The sequence below is a fragment of the Patiria miniata genome, unplaced genomic scaffold, assembly GCF_015706575.1.
Source record: "Patiria miniata isolate m_02_andy unplaced genomic scaffold, ASM1570657v1 HiC_scaffold_30, whole genome shotgun sequence".
Classification (NCBI taxonomy): Eukaryota; Metazoa; Echinodermata; class Asteroidea; order Valvatida; family Asterinidae; genus Patiria; species Patiria miniata.
Genome location: NW_024037070.1, coordinates 7,661,537 through 7,675,506, shown reverse-complemented (window position 1 = coordinate 7,675,506; position 13,970 = coordinate 7,661,537). Strand labels below are relative to the sequence as shown.

Sequence of the window (13,970 nt, the reverse complement as noted above, 5' to 3'; positions counted from 1 at the left end):
CCATTCGAAATAATGTAATCATTGCCCCAAAACCACGGAAGCTGTGGATTTGCATTTTTAAGACATGAAGGACTGAAGTTGTGACCATTCTGATTTGATCTGGTTCGGGTTCAGGTCGTCTGCATATTCGTCAAGGCCGTTTCAGTTTAAGTACAGGAGGAGAGGTAGACAAACACAAAATTGAAGCAAACGGTGAATAGGCCCTTTTAAGAAAAGGGAATGAACAATCTTAAATGTTCTTTTACTTCTGGTCCAACTCTTTCTCCTCTCTCAAAACCCTGGGAGATCATGAAATTAAAAAGTGAGAAACTGAGAACCAAAATCTGTCTGCTCTGAGGGGGCGCGGGTGGAGGATGGGGTTATAATGTACACACTGTGCAAATAGTTATGGCTACTGAAGCGGTGGAATTTAAAAACTGCCTGGGCTCATAAAAGCAGATAAGGACTTCGTTAACGCACTTGTTTTAACAGACTACATTGAAATCTAGTCAGTACCTCTGAAGTACCAGGCACGAACACAAGGGTTGGGAGTGGGGTGACTTGGAACAGGACAGTCAATAGGAACAGGATAAAGATGGTCTAGGGTGGGGGGGGGGGGGGGGTTGGCGCACACCCCATAAAAAACGTCACCCCCACTGGATAAAGATGGTACAGGTGATGACCAGCGGCATAAGTAGGGGATTGGCGCACGCCCCCCATAAAAAGAAGTCACACCCAGTCTCCCCCACTGGATAAAGATGGTCTAGGTGTTGACCAGCGGCATGGGTAGGGGGTTGGCGCACGTCCCCCACAAAAAACGTCACCACCAGTCGCCCCCCCCCCCCACTGGATAAAGATGGTACAGGTGTTGACCAGCGGCGTAACTTCGGGGGGGGGGGGGTGCACGCCCCTCGGAAAAATCGTCGCCTCCAGTCCCCCCCTGGAAATTTGGCGACCGGACAAATCAAAGTAACCAATTTTAGTAACCATGGAAAGTGCGTTTTTTTTTCTCGTTTTCTGTTTATTTTTCAAGAAAAACCTCTTTTTTGGCCGCGATTAGCAGTTTATTGTAACACCCCGCAGATATCGAATATAACCAGCGATCTCCATTTTCTTCAGTGTACAATGTTCCAGTGTCTCTTGATCTTGCCTTAACCATTATACAAAGCGGTAGACTATTATAAATTCCTTCAACTGTGGCTCCAAACTGTAAAAGGAAGACGCTAAATATATCTTCTTTTACTTAAATTGAGATAATTTAATTCATCAGCAAGTGGACAATAATATCGTTTCGGTTTGCGGCAATGGCAGTGGTAATAACGACTGTCGCTCAAAAGAACGTGTCTATCAACTTGCGCTAAGTAGGTCTAAATTTAGTTCTGATAAGATCAGTCCTGCTTTAAGTTCTAAAAGAACTTGTCTTTGGTCTCAACGTTTCGACTTGCCTGCTCTAGTGGACAATATAACTTAATTGTGACAAGAAATGCGTGAATTAAAAAAAAAAGCCGTTTTAAAATACTGATTAGCTGAAACCAATGGCTCTTTCTTAGGGACGCCATTGTAAATACAAAGACACTATCAGGATTTAGATTACCACTGTAAACATTGTTACCCATGGCATTATCGTTCAAAAAATTGTATTCCAAAATTAAAACGATTTAGGTCCCTATTTTTGTTTATTGCCAGTACGTAGACTTAAAAGTGTTTGTGCGTTATCGTGAGCTGATGGCAAGAAATAAAATGAAAAAAAGATCAATATGCATTGAAGTGCCGAAAACAAAGATGTCGGCTGAATGTCAATATTTGCTCCTACCGATTAGCGAAGCTCTTTATTACATCAATTAACCATGAGTGAGAAATGTTGTCACTGTTTTGTCCACTCTCGGGATACATATAAATTATTTGAAACCTGGCTTGAGAAATGAGTTTGTGGTCATGTGATAATGCTAGTAGCACGCACAGAGTTACAAATTGGTCACGTACACCTACATAAGCCCTATTGATGATATCAACCACCGTTAAAAAAAAGATTATTATGTATTAAAATAGACGAGGGAAGTACTGGCTCAAGTAAGCCACTAGCGGGCGCTTCCGTAGTTGGCGCCTCCTGCCTTCTTTAGCAGATCCTTGACGTGGTCCTCTTGAAGATCGTCGCGGTCGTCCGCCAAAACCTCAACTCCGAAGGTCTAATAATAAAACGAACATAGGAAGACACAAACGTAAATCCAGTGGATACAACAATATGGCAAATTTACTTAAAAACAACATGCAGCTGTAAGGCACGTTCACTGTATCACGTGACCCGGTTGCTCCTGGTTACGCCAAGTCACCGCCGCCATTGTTGTAGGGAATGAAAGCAATTGCTTCAAACAAAACGATTATGCTCACTTTTGGTAGTGTGATTTAATTCATTGAAATTTTAAATCTCTTGACACTGACAAAGCATAGTACCGGCATTTGAAGAGCGGGCGCATGTAGAAAGAACGGGATTGGTTGGGACTATTTTGTAGTTTTGATTCTCATCGGTCGAACAAAATACAATGACGGCCATAGCTCTTCAAATTCCACTGTGATAGACATACATTGTACTTTGGACCACTAACCACATTATACTGGTTACCGAATAGGCATACCCGGACGTAGCCTACAAGGTGATCTGGGTAGCCGGAAAATGTTGCCTGACCTCAGAAATCTAGTTTATCATTATTGGTGACTGTTATGCAGTGAAGAGGATGTGTGGTTTTGCATCCTGCTTCCGTGATCCATACGTATTTGAAACGCAGAACATAATCCCAGTAAAATGCCCTGCCCCGTACATTCATATAGCATCTAACACACACAAACATGTACATCAGAAAAAGGAAGTTCTTTATCAAAAAGGCAGACACACTCCCTTGCCTTACAGACAAATATCATGTTGCGGCCATCTGGATTTTTCCCATTCAAATCAACGTAACCGAAGGAAAACTAGTCTGTTTCCTGTTTGCAGAAAAAAATCCATTATCATTCAGTACTGTTATTGGACACAGGGAACATGACTGCAATGGTGGCAGCATGATAAAGGTCTATTAACTCAAATGTATGGGCCGCCAATGTTTTGAGGATTACTAGATAACTTCAGCCGAAATGACCTTTGTTGGATTTCTCGATTTAATTCAAATAAGTTTGTGAATGTTTTTTTCCAGCTGACAAGCTCTCGGATAGCGGTTCTAAAGAGCTTATAAAATCAACCGGTTAATGGGAAAACCAAGTAAAAAATAGTAATTCAGTGTCAGGATCTTGACTGATCTTTTGGAAAAATCTAAAGTGACTGGGACGGGTGAATCAATTTAATAACCTAATTAATTTTATTGCTCATTCGGTCTCTGGTAAAATCACGAAGCAATGAATCCATCTTCACTTTATTGACCTTTCAAGACACCATATGCTGCATTCATTATTGTTCAATGGTGCCAGGAAATGTTTCCTTGTATTGATATGCGAGCAAATAATCTACGAAGTACATTGATACTCACGGTAAATATTTCCTTGACAAAGCCCTTGTCAGTGCTTACTCGGGCCCTCTTGAGGGGCGACACGGATGGTCCTATCCACGTTACGAAGGCAAACTTTGCTCGTTTGCTCATCTCATCGCCCGTTTCGTACCGTACAAAGCCGTACGACCGCTGGTCATCTGCAAGACAAGCATGATGTAGTGAATCAATCGCAAAAAGGCACATGCAAGTTGCAACTCAACTGAACGGAAACGGACAACCAAGTAAATTCGACACAACACAGGACTACGCAACGTAATACAATAAATATGACCATACGTCAAAACAACACTGTTATGACCGCCATGGCTGCGATTCTGCTTCTTTTTTTAAGCTACATGAATCAGCCAGGTGTACCAACGTATTCCATGATGTCATAAACGTTCAATCGAAAAAAGGCCCCTTTTTAGTTGTATTAGGAGTAATAATGTTCGGAAATAAACATTCATTCTGAGGTGAACTATACAAATTATTCTACCTTGTAATAGATCCAAAAATTCCTGATAGTCTACACCAGACGCTGCCAACTCGACTTGTTTCCCATCGTCTGGATACGTGGCAAGACACCTGCCAAGAAATTATGGATACAAACTGAATTTTGCTTGTAATAATTATATCATAGGCTTCTAACACATGTCAGTGTATTAAGCAGATGGCATTGAATCACCGATCATAAGCACCCAATACACAAGCCTCATTATTGTGCGTCTTCTTGGTGAATTGTGTCTTGCAGTCCCATTGGTCGAGCTCAGAATCAGCGAAATCGTACGTGGTACTCGGTGCAGGCGCGCGTAAAATATGTAAAAAAAAACATCACCAATTGGTCCATGATTGGATATGGATTTTATTCTCCTCAGTGATGCAGCAGGGTCCTAATAAGCGCGACCAAGCCGCCGCGGTAGAGGTCGTCATCAACAAGATGAATCAAATCCAGTCTGGGGAACTTTGACAGCGCTACCCAGAAAATTCCGAGCATACCTCATGCGCGTGCATTAGCTTGAATACAGCGCTTGTTCGAGACCGACTGTATTAAATGGGTATACAATGATCCATACCCAGTCTTTGAGCAAGATTACCGAGGTGATAACTTTTGAAGTCTTGTTCGGTACAGCTGTTAGCGAGTACTTCCTCCCTATTCCACCTTTGGGTTTAGATTTAAAAATGTACCAGTCAATACTGTACTCAGTTATAAGTAGGCCTACTCCTTCAGAGTGCTCCATTGATCGAAGTACATTAACAAGCACTATTATAATCGTGCTAAAAACAATAGAGAGGTACCCAAGTTTTACGAGGATGCCGATTGATAAGAAGTCCTTTAAAGGGCCGATTGTGCTTATCTTTACACCGTGTGATCGGAGTTACTATTTGAACGCTCGGCTAAAGGCCTGTCGGTTCCAAAGTGCACACAACGAAAGACAAAATAGCAAAGTTTGTAGATACTCATCCCATATTTTTTTTGTAGGGTGGATTTATACGGACTGGTACATGTTCAATCTTTTGAAAAAGCAATGACCCTTCAGTAGTCTGGTGGCACGACTATGGAGATAATGTGTAGAAATGGAAACTAGTACCAGATGTTTTTCACACAGTTCATTAATGTATAAGGGTGTTGGACTGGTTGTTTTATGTGCCAGTCTATTTTCTTGTGTTGTATGTTTCTACTCTCTCAAGCATTTGTAGAAGGGCGGATCAAGAACCCTTTTTGGGGGGGGGGGAACAAAAAGAATTGTTTCCCGAAAAAGTGGGTCCAACAATTTTCCGCCACAAATTTAATATGAAAAGCAAGGGGGGGGGGGGGCACTAAGACTCTTCATTGCATTGGTTCATGGTGGTGTACGACGTGGATGCCTTTTTTGCAACGTCCCTTATACAAACTTTGGGGGTTTTTTTTGGGGGGGGGGGGCATGGCCCCCATTGCCCCCAGTTTTGGGATTCTCATGTACACACTATTGAGAGTTCTGACTAACTCAAAGCCCCAACCCCTGGTCAAAATTCAATTCAGCTGTGTTATTAAATGTGGGAAATTCAATTTTTTTAACTGCAGGATTACAGTTCCCCTCCCCCAACAACTCTGTCTGTGACGTACAATCTCAGTTAGGCTTTTGCATACCGATTGATTACCACGAATCCATGAAACGTAATTGTCAGGAATTGTCACGATCCATTGGTCTCATCTATACTATAGCCTATCGTGGGCAGCACGCTGTGACATTGAATGGGATGCTCCGTGCACCACATCACAATGGGTTAAAAAGAATGTCTATTTCCTGTTAGTGTTACGCGTTTCCAGTAATAGGGACCAAACCCTTCAGGCATAGGCCTAAGAAATCTTACCATCTTGTGTCGGATTTGTCGCTCCGCACGTCTAGGTAGGCATCACACAGTTTCTCCTTCGCTTCTGGCGTGTACGGTTTGGTGGCCTCCATGGTTTTTAAAATAATCAAAACTTAAAAAACAAATCGATTTGGCCGAGCGATGACTCTGCAACTGACGGTGTTTGTTCCCGGCGGCCTTGGGTATACAATGTAGAATCCAATCAGGAATGCATGGGCTGCATGTGTGACTCGGAACACCCTCTGAAAACAAGAGGAACTTGCCATGGAACACAGGACTAACGGGAAGTCGGGTTCCGGCCGCCCGTTTCCTGGCTGAACACCTATTGCATAAAACGATGAACCAGGCTCCATATACCCGTGGATATAGTGCCCCTCCCACCAGCATTGTGTATACAGACCGATAACACTTGCCGATTAAATGCGCTATCAAATAAATTAACGACTGGTAGGCTAGTCACATCACTGATGTTAAAGCCAGTGAAAATAGAAAGAAAAAAATGACTACCAAGTTTGTGTGACTGTAGGTGTTCCTGGCTGTAATAAATCATTTTTTCGTTCGAATTCACCGATTATTAGGGCCTATATTCAAATTCGTCCAGCAACATCGATTTAGTGCGCTTCCAATGTTGAATTTTGTCTTTTGTCATGCAATTTCAAGTTCAGGTCAAGCAAATTCATACAATGAGCACATGTTTTCGTGACATCACTTGTGTCGGCGCAGCTAGCCCATGATTCAGCCCGCGATTCGGCCCAAAATTTGATGGATGGTACCCCGAATCTTACAGCTATTATTTGTTTCACTCTTGCGGAAAGGAGCCCTGATAATTACTCGTGATATCGCGTGCACGGGACGAAAACATTTTTAAAATTTTGTGCATAAAACACACACAATTATGCTGGATAGTATTACTCATGACCATTTTTTTTAGGCTTAAGTTTCTCTCAAAGACTCAAGAAAAAAAGCTAGAAATCCTGGACAATGGAGAGAAAATGATCCGAATGTTTGGACCCCTGAACATTTTCCATGGACCGTTTATAATACGCTTCCGCCTCAGCTAACGGCATACATGATCATCATTATATATTTTTTCGGGTGAAAAGGTCTCTAGTACGATGAGTAAACAGCGACCTCACGCAGCTTCAGTTATGCAAATCAATTGGGGAAGAACGAACGCCTTGGGCCAACACACTAACCTATAGAATCAAATATAGGAGCTATAGAATCAAATATAGGGTAATTATTTTATTCGGGGACGAAAACAAGTTGGGGTGGGGTTTTACAAACGATATGACATTCCCACCCTACTTAAAAAAAAGATGGGGGGGGGGGGGGGAAGTCTCCCCGTCCGATTGACGACCATAGAAATGGACGGCAATACTATAAGAAGTGGGGAGAGACATGGGCGTCGCGAGAGGGCCCCCCCCCCCCCCCCCACGGAAAAGCAAAAAAAAAAAAAAAAAAAAAGGAAGAAAAAAAAAGAGAAAAAAAAGAAAAGAAAAGAGGTGCGAAGTCATAGTGGTGTAAATTTAATGAGTGGGGGGGGGGGGGGAGGTAAATGTCCCTGCTCCCCTGATAAATCGAGAGAAATACAAGAATTTTTTGGAAAAAATATGTTTTGCCCCCCTCTAATAAAAATCCTGGCGACGCCCATGGGGGAGAGAGAGAGTGACACAGACCGTGTTACAGACGAGACCGGACCTCGTTCGCTCACAACACCGAACGCAAACTTCCTCGCAGATGCTGGAATGCGTTGCATTCTCTCACCTTGAGTACCATGAATTTGGCTCATTTTTTTTCTCTCTCTGGGGAAGACCATGTCGATTAAAAATGGCTAATTGTGTTTGAAATCTTTCGAATTCAAGTATCACTTTAGCTTTGTGAAACGTTTAAACCACAATTTTGAAGATTGGAGGTGCAATTTGTTTTCATTTTTGGAGGTCGAATTCGTCAACAAGAGATTTAGAATGGAGTTCAGTGCACACTGGAAGCTTTGGCCGGATTCAGCCATTTAAAGGTCAATTGAAGGGCGCCCCCATAGATTCTGAAAGAGAACAGTACGGTATTATACACGCAGCAAACGATCCAAGTGCGGACGCAAGGTATAATATAAACCATAACAGAAAGGGTGCAATCACTGGCGGTAACTGCTCACAACATTAAAGCTAATGCAGAAGCGGTTCTAGACGTACCTTTAAAAGAAATCCATTAAAAATTTGCCAAAAACGTTGAAGTTGGTGAGTATAAGTTTCACACATCCCGCTTGGCGGTATAGATTGATCACGAAAGTGGATCTGGAGGGCAGTTTTGATTTCGCGGCTCATTTGACGCCATCTGTGCAAACCAGCAGCATTTGCTCTCACAAATCAATCTCTTCACTCCATCATCTACCTCCCATCTGGACAAACGGTGCCAAGAAAAGTATGCTCATGTGAGAGTCGACCATCACAAGGCTCTATTCAAGGCCCAAACGGAGTGAGGACTACACAAAAAATGGGGTAACCCCCCCAAAAAAAGCTAAAAAGAAAAAGAGCGCCCTCTAGAGTTAGCTTAATGACTTTCCCAAAATGGCTGCGCCCATCCGCAGTAAGTATACGACACGTGTGTTCGTAATTCTCGTTACACCAATCTTGTCTTCTTAAAGTCACTTTTGTAATTAAATTGGTTGAAACCCTGGAACTACCCCTGGAACCCCTGGAACTATGGAGGTCCACAGCAAGACCTAGCCCAGGAACCTTTGCTGAGTCTGGGGCCAACTTCAGTTCAGTTCAATTTCGTCAGTTCGTTTGTACTACTAAGTACTATAGTAATGTCTAATGACGTCATTAATGTAAACAAAAACAGGTAAAAAACCGTCACAGCTGGACGGCGCCATATTTATGCCAAGTTTAATAGTGTAGTGTGTACGAATAGGTCATGGCCCATGCTTTTGGATAACTTAGACCAGTGAACGTGGCTACATGGAATGGGAGATATATAGCCATGTTGATGCACGAGATTGTACGGGCATGACTGGTGTTGTGCAGGCGCGGTTCTACGGGGGGGGGGGGGGGGGGGGCTTTAGCCCCCCAAAATTTTGCCTAGCCCCCCCAAAATAAATTCCGTAAAAAAAAAAATTGCATTACTATTAGCCAAAAGAAGGATTGTGATGGACATGCGAACGGTCTCCCCCTAAAGAAGAAAAAGCTGTGACAAGGGTGCATTAGTTAATATAGTGTGAATTATTCTAGGATTTTATTGCCGCTCCCCATTGAAAATATGGCATGAGCCCCCCCCCCCCCCCCCCCCCCCCCCCTTAATAGATTTTTGGAGGCCTAAGTGTCTGGAAAAAATAACCGGTCTACATTTCAGCACGCCTCCCTGAAAAAATTCTGGATCCACCGTGCTAGCCCCCCCAAAATATTGGTTCTAGAACCGCGCCTGGTGTTGTGCATATCTATGTCTTTATGGGTAAGGCCAAAAAAAAAATTCTGCTTCCAGTTTCCCTACCCACCCTATTCTGACAGTCCCTACCCTACTTTTTTATGGGAAAATGAGAAAGAAACACCCAAAACCATCAATTTCTACCTTTTCACAAAAAAATTTCTCCCAACAAAATTCCCTACCTATCTACCCTATTTTCGAATGCCATGTAATCGGAAGCAGAAGGGTTTTTTTTTTTACTGCACACAAATTCCATGTTGGATCAAGGTGCATGCTCCCTGAATGAATAATACTTGTTTGTTTAGTAATCTTTGTGTTATTTGATTTCACAGCAATCACGAAGATAGATGTTTAACATTTCTACTTTAATCTTGTGACACTGGACCTGCTGCTGATAGTTCTGTCATGGCTGCTACAAACGGTGTCCTCAAGAACTTCTGTAACACCATGGCAACCTGCATGAGGATGCTACAGAGGTCCAGTGTAGTAGTACGGTGCCTGTGTTCCCCAATGGCATATCACCAGGGCATCGAGGCAAGGCACTACGCGAGCAGAGTGATCGTCAGAGAGTCCCTGGGTAGGATATGTTTACGCGAACTTCGTCACCGATTCTCCAAGGCAAAGATGAAAACTCCCCCGTATGACCATGTCTGCCAGGTCGGGGACCCCATCCTGCGTGGAGAGAGCTCGCCTGTCAATCCCCGTCAGATCAAGTCAGCCGAAGTGCAGAACGCTATCAAGATGATGACAAAGGTGATGCGCAGCGCAGGAGCTGTCGGCTGTGCGGCGCCTCAGGTGGGCATGGCCAAACAAATTGTTGTGATGGAATTCACCAAGGAGCACATGGAGAGTTTGGAGAAAGAGGTGAGACAAGGTACACGTATTGAAATATATCAAGCCATCTTCATGTTTCTAGTAATGAAACCAAAAGGATTCTTTAAAAGCGCCCTAGGCACTGTAGCTCGCAAGCCTGAAGAAACCTGTGGAGAGAAGACAGTGAGAAGAAGTTACAGTTTTAGAGGTGGGAGGAAAACCCCAGAAGAATATTCTGGGGAAAACCCACGGAATCAGGCTGGGACTGAAAACCCAATCCACATATTGGCCCAGGCGGGATTCGAACCCGGGTCACAGCGGTGGAAGGCGAGGAAAGTACCGCTACGCCAGCCTGACTCCCCCTGAGTCAACCGTGAAGGTGGTTATGATGATTATGATGATTATGATGATGAGGATGATGACTTTAACCATATTTAACCAAGCCAAAACACACATTGGGGTTGAAACATTGTTTATTTTTAAACATGACTCTCAGATGGTGGGCATGTTTATATACAGAGTTACTGGGTTTTCTAAGATCTACCAACAGAGGGTGCTATAACAGTTTCAGTCTCCTACAAGTTGCTACAGTGACAAATTAGTCTGATAATTCATTGTTCCCCATGATGAAAAAAGGGGATGAAACTGAAGCCAAGGATTGGGATGACTTTAAGCTAGTGCTGTGAATGATCTTACAGGGTGACACCATCAATTTGGGCGATTCACAATGCAGTGCGCCACCAAGAGTTTGCCATGGAGAGTCCATTTTTAAAGTTTACGGTCGACAAAACATGGCCCATTTGAATGAGTGTCAGTAGACAACTTGAGCTACTTTGTCATAGATTGGGGCATAGCGTTCTGCCGCCTTACAAAAAGCACCATATTGATAAAAATTGACCAGAAAAAACGAACCATTTCAAATGCGAATTTGTCAACCATCTCCCACAATGCACTGGGAGAAATGAACTCTCGGTGGTAAACTCTTGGTGGCGCACTGCATTGTGAATCGCCCGAATTCGGACACCATGCAGTTATCAACACCACACCGAGTGTTTTTACCCTTCAAAAAGAAAACTTGACTTAACAAATTATGCATATCTCTTGATACACTACCACAGGTCCAGAAGGCAAGAGAAGTTACCGTTTTTCCTCTGAAGGTCTTCATCAATCCAGAGCTCAAGGTCATTGACCCTAGAATCGTGACCTTACTGGAAGGCTGCCTGAGTATATCGGGCTATGATGCCTGCGTTCCACGAGCTTACGGTGTAGAACTCTCAGGTAAGGATTTATCAGATCTTGCACTTTGAATCAAAGTCTGTTAAATAGATTTATCTAGGAGGGTATGTTTAACTAACTTGAACATTTGCCTTTGTTTTCCATCTCCAGTTTTACACAAAAAATAACTGATGAAAGTTTGATCAATTATCTATTTGGAACTTGCTGGAAGACAAAATGGAGGCAAATTTTTACTAAAAATTGTATTACTTAATATCAGTAGGCAGTGCACACACATAAGCTGCATCACATACGATCCTCAATAAAACAGTTACTCTCAAATCCGTGTCCATATTCCGTTCCAAACATCACAATCATCATAAACAATTTGGCCGCATTTTAACAAGACATGATAACAGGGGTTTGATGTGGTTTTTGTGTGTGTGTGGTTTTTTTGGAAAAATAAGTTTGAGAGCAAAACTTGCTAGTCAAGAAATATAAAGGCCTTGTTTTATTTTTAGATGATCTTGTAAACTGTGTTCTTTGTAAAGACAGTTATAATAGCTACTTTACTTTAAAATGTTGAAATCACAACCGCAATTCACTTGTTTATCTGCTACTTCTGCTACTCATGTTTAGTTGCTCTTAGTGTTTTTTATTTAGCAAAATCTTGTGGCACCATTTTATTTAACATGTATATCACTGGAGTAATGAATTCCCCACAGGAAGAAACAACGTTATTGTAGAGAGTTCAGAGATTATGCTTTTAGAGCAACCAGAATCCGTTGATTGAATGAGCATTGTTTGATGATCAAATAAAATAACCTGAATCATAGTGGACTTGATTGTGGCAGATTACCGCCAGCACTTAATTCAGTTGAATGCAATTCAATGTACATGTATCATCAACTGTTATTTTAATAATGCCATGAGTTCTGTCAACAAATGCAATAATAGTACACAACTAATAGATAATAACAGCGATACATTAGAAAAATTAAAATTTAGGACTACATTCAACTCATAATTATAATTAAAGGGAATGTACATCATTGGCTTTTGCTGCAATTTTCAGAAATGAACTATTTGAGGGGTTAGTATAATAGATTAAATATTGTTTAACTGACATGTTTGAAGTTTTGTGTTCGAAAATGCTTGAGAAACCAAGAAAAACAAAAATGTTTAAGTAGTCTGGTTCCCTGACTCCACTAAAGATAAAAATGGATCAATTTATAGATGTCAGAAAATTGTAAGGTAACGGGGACCAGTCTAGCTGGCCTGCACCCGTTCATGAACACGTAACCAATAGCAAACAAAATTTGGACTGAAAAAAATTGTAAATTTGGAGCAGTAGTTGAAAAATAGTTAGGTTTTTCCAACGGTGGTCGGCCAACGATGGTTGGAAATGTATACAAAAATACAATTTTCTTGAAAATGACTTGACACCATGTGCCATAATTTTACAGAATGCTTTAGGCTGGCATTTTATTTACCAACATCCTGGTAAGGTATTTCGTAAAAACGTGGTAGTTTTATTTTTCGATGTTTGCAAATGTTGTATATTCCCTTTAAGAGGTATAACTTAGTTTCTACTTTACTTGTTTGCATTACCGGTTTACTTTCCTTTTTGTTTTTGGTCAGGATTGAATGAACTTGGCCAGCCAGTCACTTGGTCTACTACTGGCTACTCTGCTCGTATCGTCCAACATGAGATGGACCATCTGCGAGGCAAGCTCTTTATTGACATCATGGACTCTTCTACTTTTGTGGACAAGGAGTGGCCACGATGGAATTTAAAGTGATTCATGTTATTTTGCCTACGGACATACTGGTGTAGGTTTTCTCCGCTATTTAAAAACGTTTTTCATTTAAATTCACCAATTCTAATTTTGAAATTTGTATGAGAAGTAGTTTAGTCCATGGGCCAGACCAGATGTGTACCACCTAATGAAAGGTGGTATCTGGGTACCTGTCCATGACTGTAATATAGACCTTTAACATCGTGCCACCATTTCAGTCGTGTTCCTGTGTCCAGTGACAGTGCTGAGTGGTGATGTTTTTTTGTTGTGCAAATTGGAAAAATAGGGGTGGCTACGTGCACTTCTGAAAGTTGGTAGACTAGCGTTTGCAATATCTGTCAATCTTTTTAAGACTCACAAATATTAATAAGCTTCCTATACATTATGGTATACAGTATAAATTTGGAGAAAAGCCTCCTTCACAAGTTATTAATTGATAAATATCACCCTTTTTTCGGCTTCCATTGGTCGATACCGAGACTAGACCCACGCCAAAACACGCCGAGTGACGCTAATGAATATGCTAATCTAACATGGAGATGGTTCTGGTTGGTATACTAGCGTTTGCAACAACAGATTAGCGCCATTGCGCCAAATAGCGCCATTGCGTCGGCCATACCTCAAATAATGCTTTCCATACCCAGACATTTCAAGGACGCTAGGATTTTATAAAAGGCCTGCTCTGTTGTTCAGCGTTCAGGCTTAAGTTCTGATATATCTGAACATTTGCTTCATGGCATGGAGAACCAACATGCCAAGTTTCATGCATTTATCACAAAGTGCACAATTCTTGGAATGGTGTAAACGCTGTTTAGTTGGCAATTAGTAAGTCCGCTTCAGGTTGTTTGTATGCCTGGGTTTTTGTTTTTGTTCG

The 13,970-nt window shown here is 41.9% G+C and overlaps 2 protein-coding genes and 1 long non-coding RNA gene across 3 annotated transcripts; 2 read left to right on the top strand and 1 right to left on the bottom strand.

Annotated features, from left to right (window-relative positions):
• Positions 1-1,215: 1,215 nt before the first annotated feature.
• Positions 1,216-6,180, bottom strand: LOC119739315 (coactosin-like protein). Its single transcript, XM_038214200.1, has 4 exons — positions 5,847-6,180; positions 3,991-4,079; positions 3,495-3,652; positions 1,216-2,165 (listed from the first exon to the last, which is right to left on the bottom strand). The coding sequence occupies exons 1-4, from the start codon at positions 5,936-5,938 to the stop codon at positions 2,058-2,060; spliced, it is 447 nt and encodes a 148-aa protein (XP_038070128.1). The 5' UTR covers positions 5,939-6,180; the 3' UTR covers positions 1,216-2,057.
• A 2,165-nt stretch (positions 6,181-8,345) lies between these two features.
• LOC119739316 lies at positions 8,346-9,684 on the top strand. Its single transcript, XR_005272561.1, has 2 exons — positions 8,346-8,432; positions 9,602-9,684. It is a non-coding gene; the product is annotated as an uncharacterized LOC119739316 (long non-coding RNA).
• Positions 9,685-9,760: 76 nt separating this feature from the next.
• Positions 9,761-13,539, top strand: LOC119739314 (peptide deformylase, mitochondrial-like). The gene is made up of 3 exons (XM_038214199.1): positions 9,761-10,133; positions 11,201-11,360; positions 12,939-13,539. The coding sequence occupies exons 1-3, from the start codon at positions 9,780-9,782 to the stop codon at positions 13,097-13,099; spliced, it is 675 nt and encodes a 224-aa protein (XP_038070127.1). The 5' UTR covers positions 9,761-9,779; the 3' UTR covers positions 13,100-13,539.
• Positions 13,540-13,970: the final 431 nt, after the last annotated feature.

Excerpts from the sequence above, each read along its gene's own strand:
- LOC119739314 (XM_038214199.1), top strand. The coding sequence starts at position 9,780 with ATGGCATATCACCAGGGCATCGAGGCAAGGCACTACGCGAGCAGAGTG. Across the intron at positions 10,134-11,200 it reads TGGAGAGTTTGGAGAAAGAG|GTCCAGAAGGCAAGAGAAGT; the intron begins GTGAGACAAGGT and ends ACACTACCACAG. Across the intron at positions 11,361-12,938 it reads TTACGGTGTAGAACTCTCAG|GATTGAATGAACTTGGCCAG; the intron begins GTAAGGATTTAT and ends GTTTTTGGTCAG.
- LOC119739315 (XM_038214200.1), bottom strand. The coding sequence starts at position 5,938 with ATGGAGGCCACCAAACCGTACACGCCAGAAGCGAAGGAGAAACTGTGT. Across the intron at positions 4,080-5,846 it reads GACAAATCCGACACAAGATG|GTGTCTTGCCACGTATCCAG; the intron begins GTAAGATTTCTT and ends ATTTCTTGGCAG. Across the intron at positions 2,166-3,494 it reads TTGTCAAGGAAATATTTACC|ACCTTCGGAGTTGAGGTTTT; the intron begins GTGAGTATCAAT and ends TTTTATTATTAG.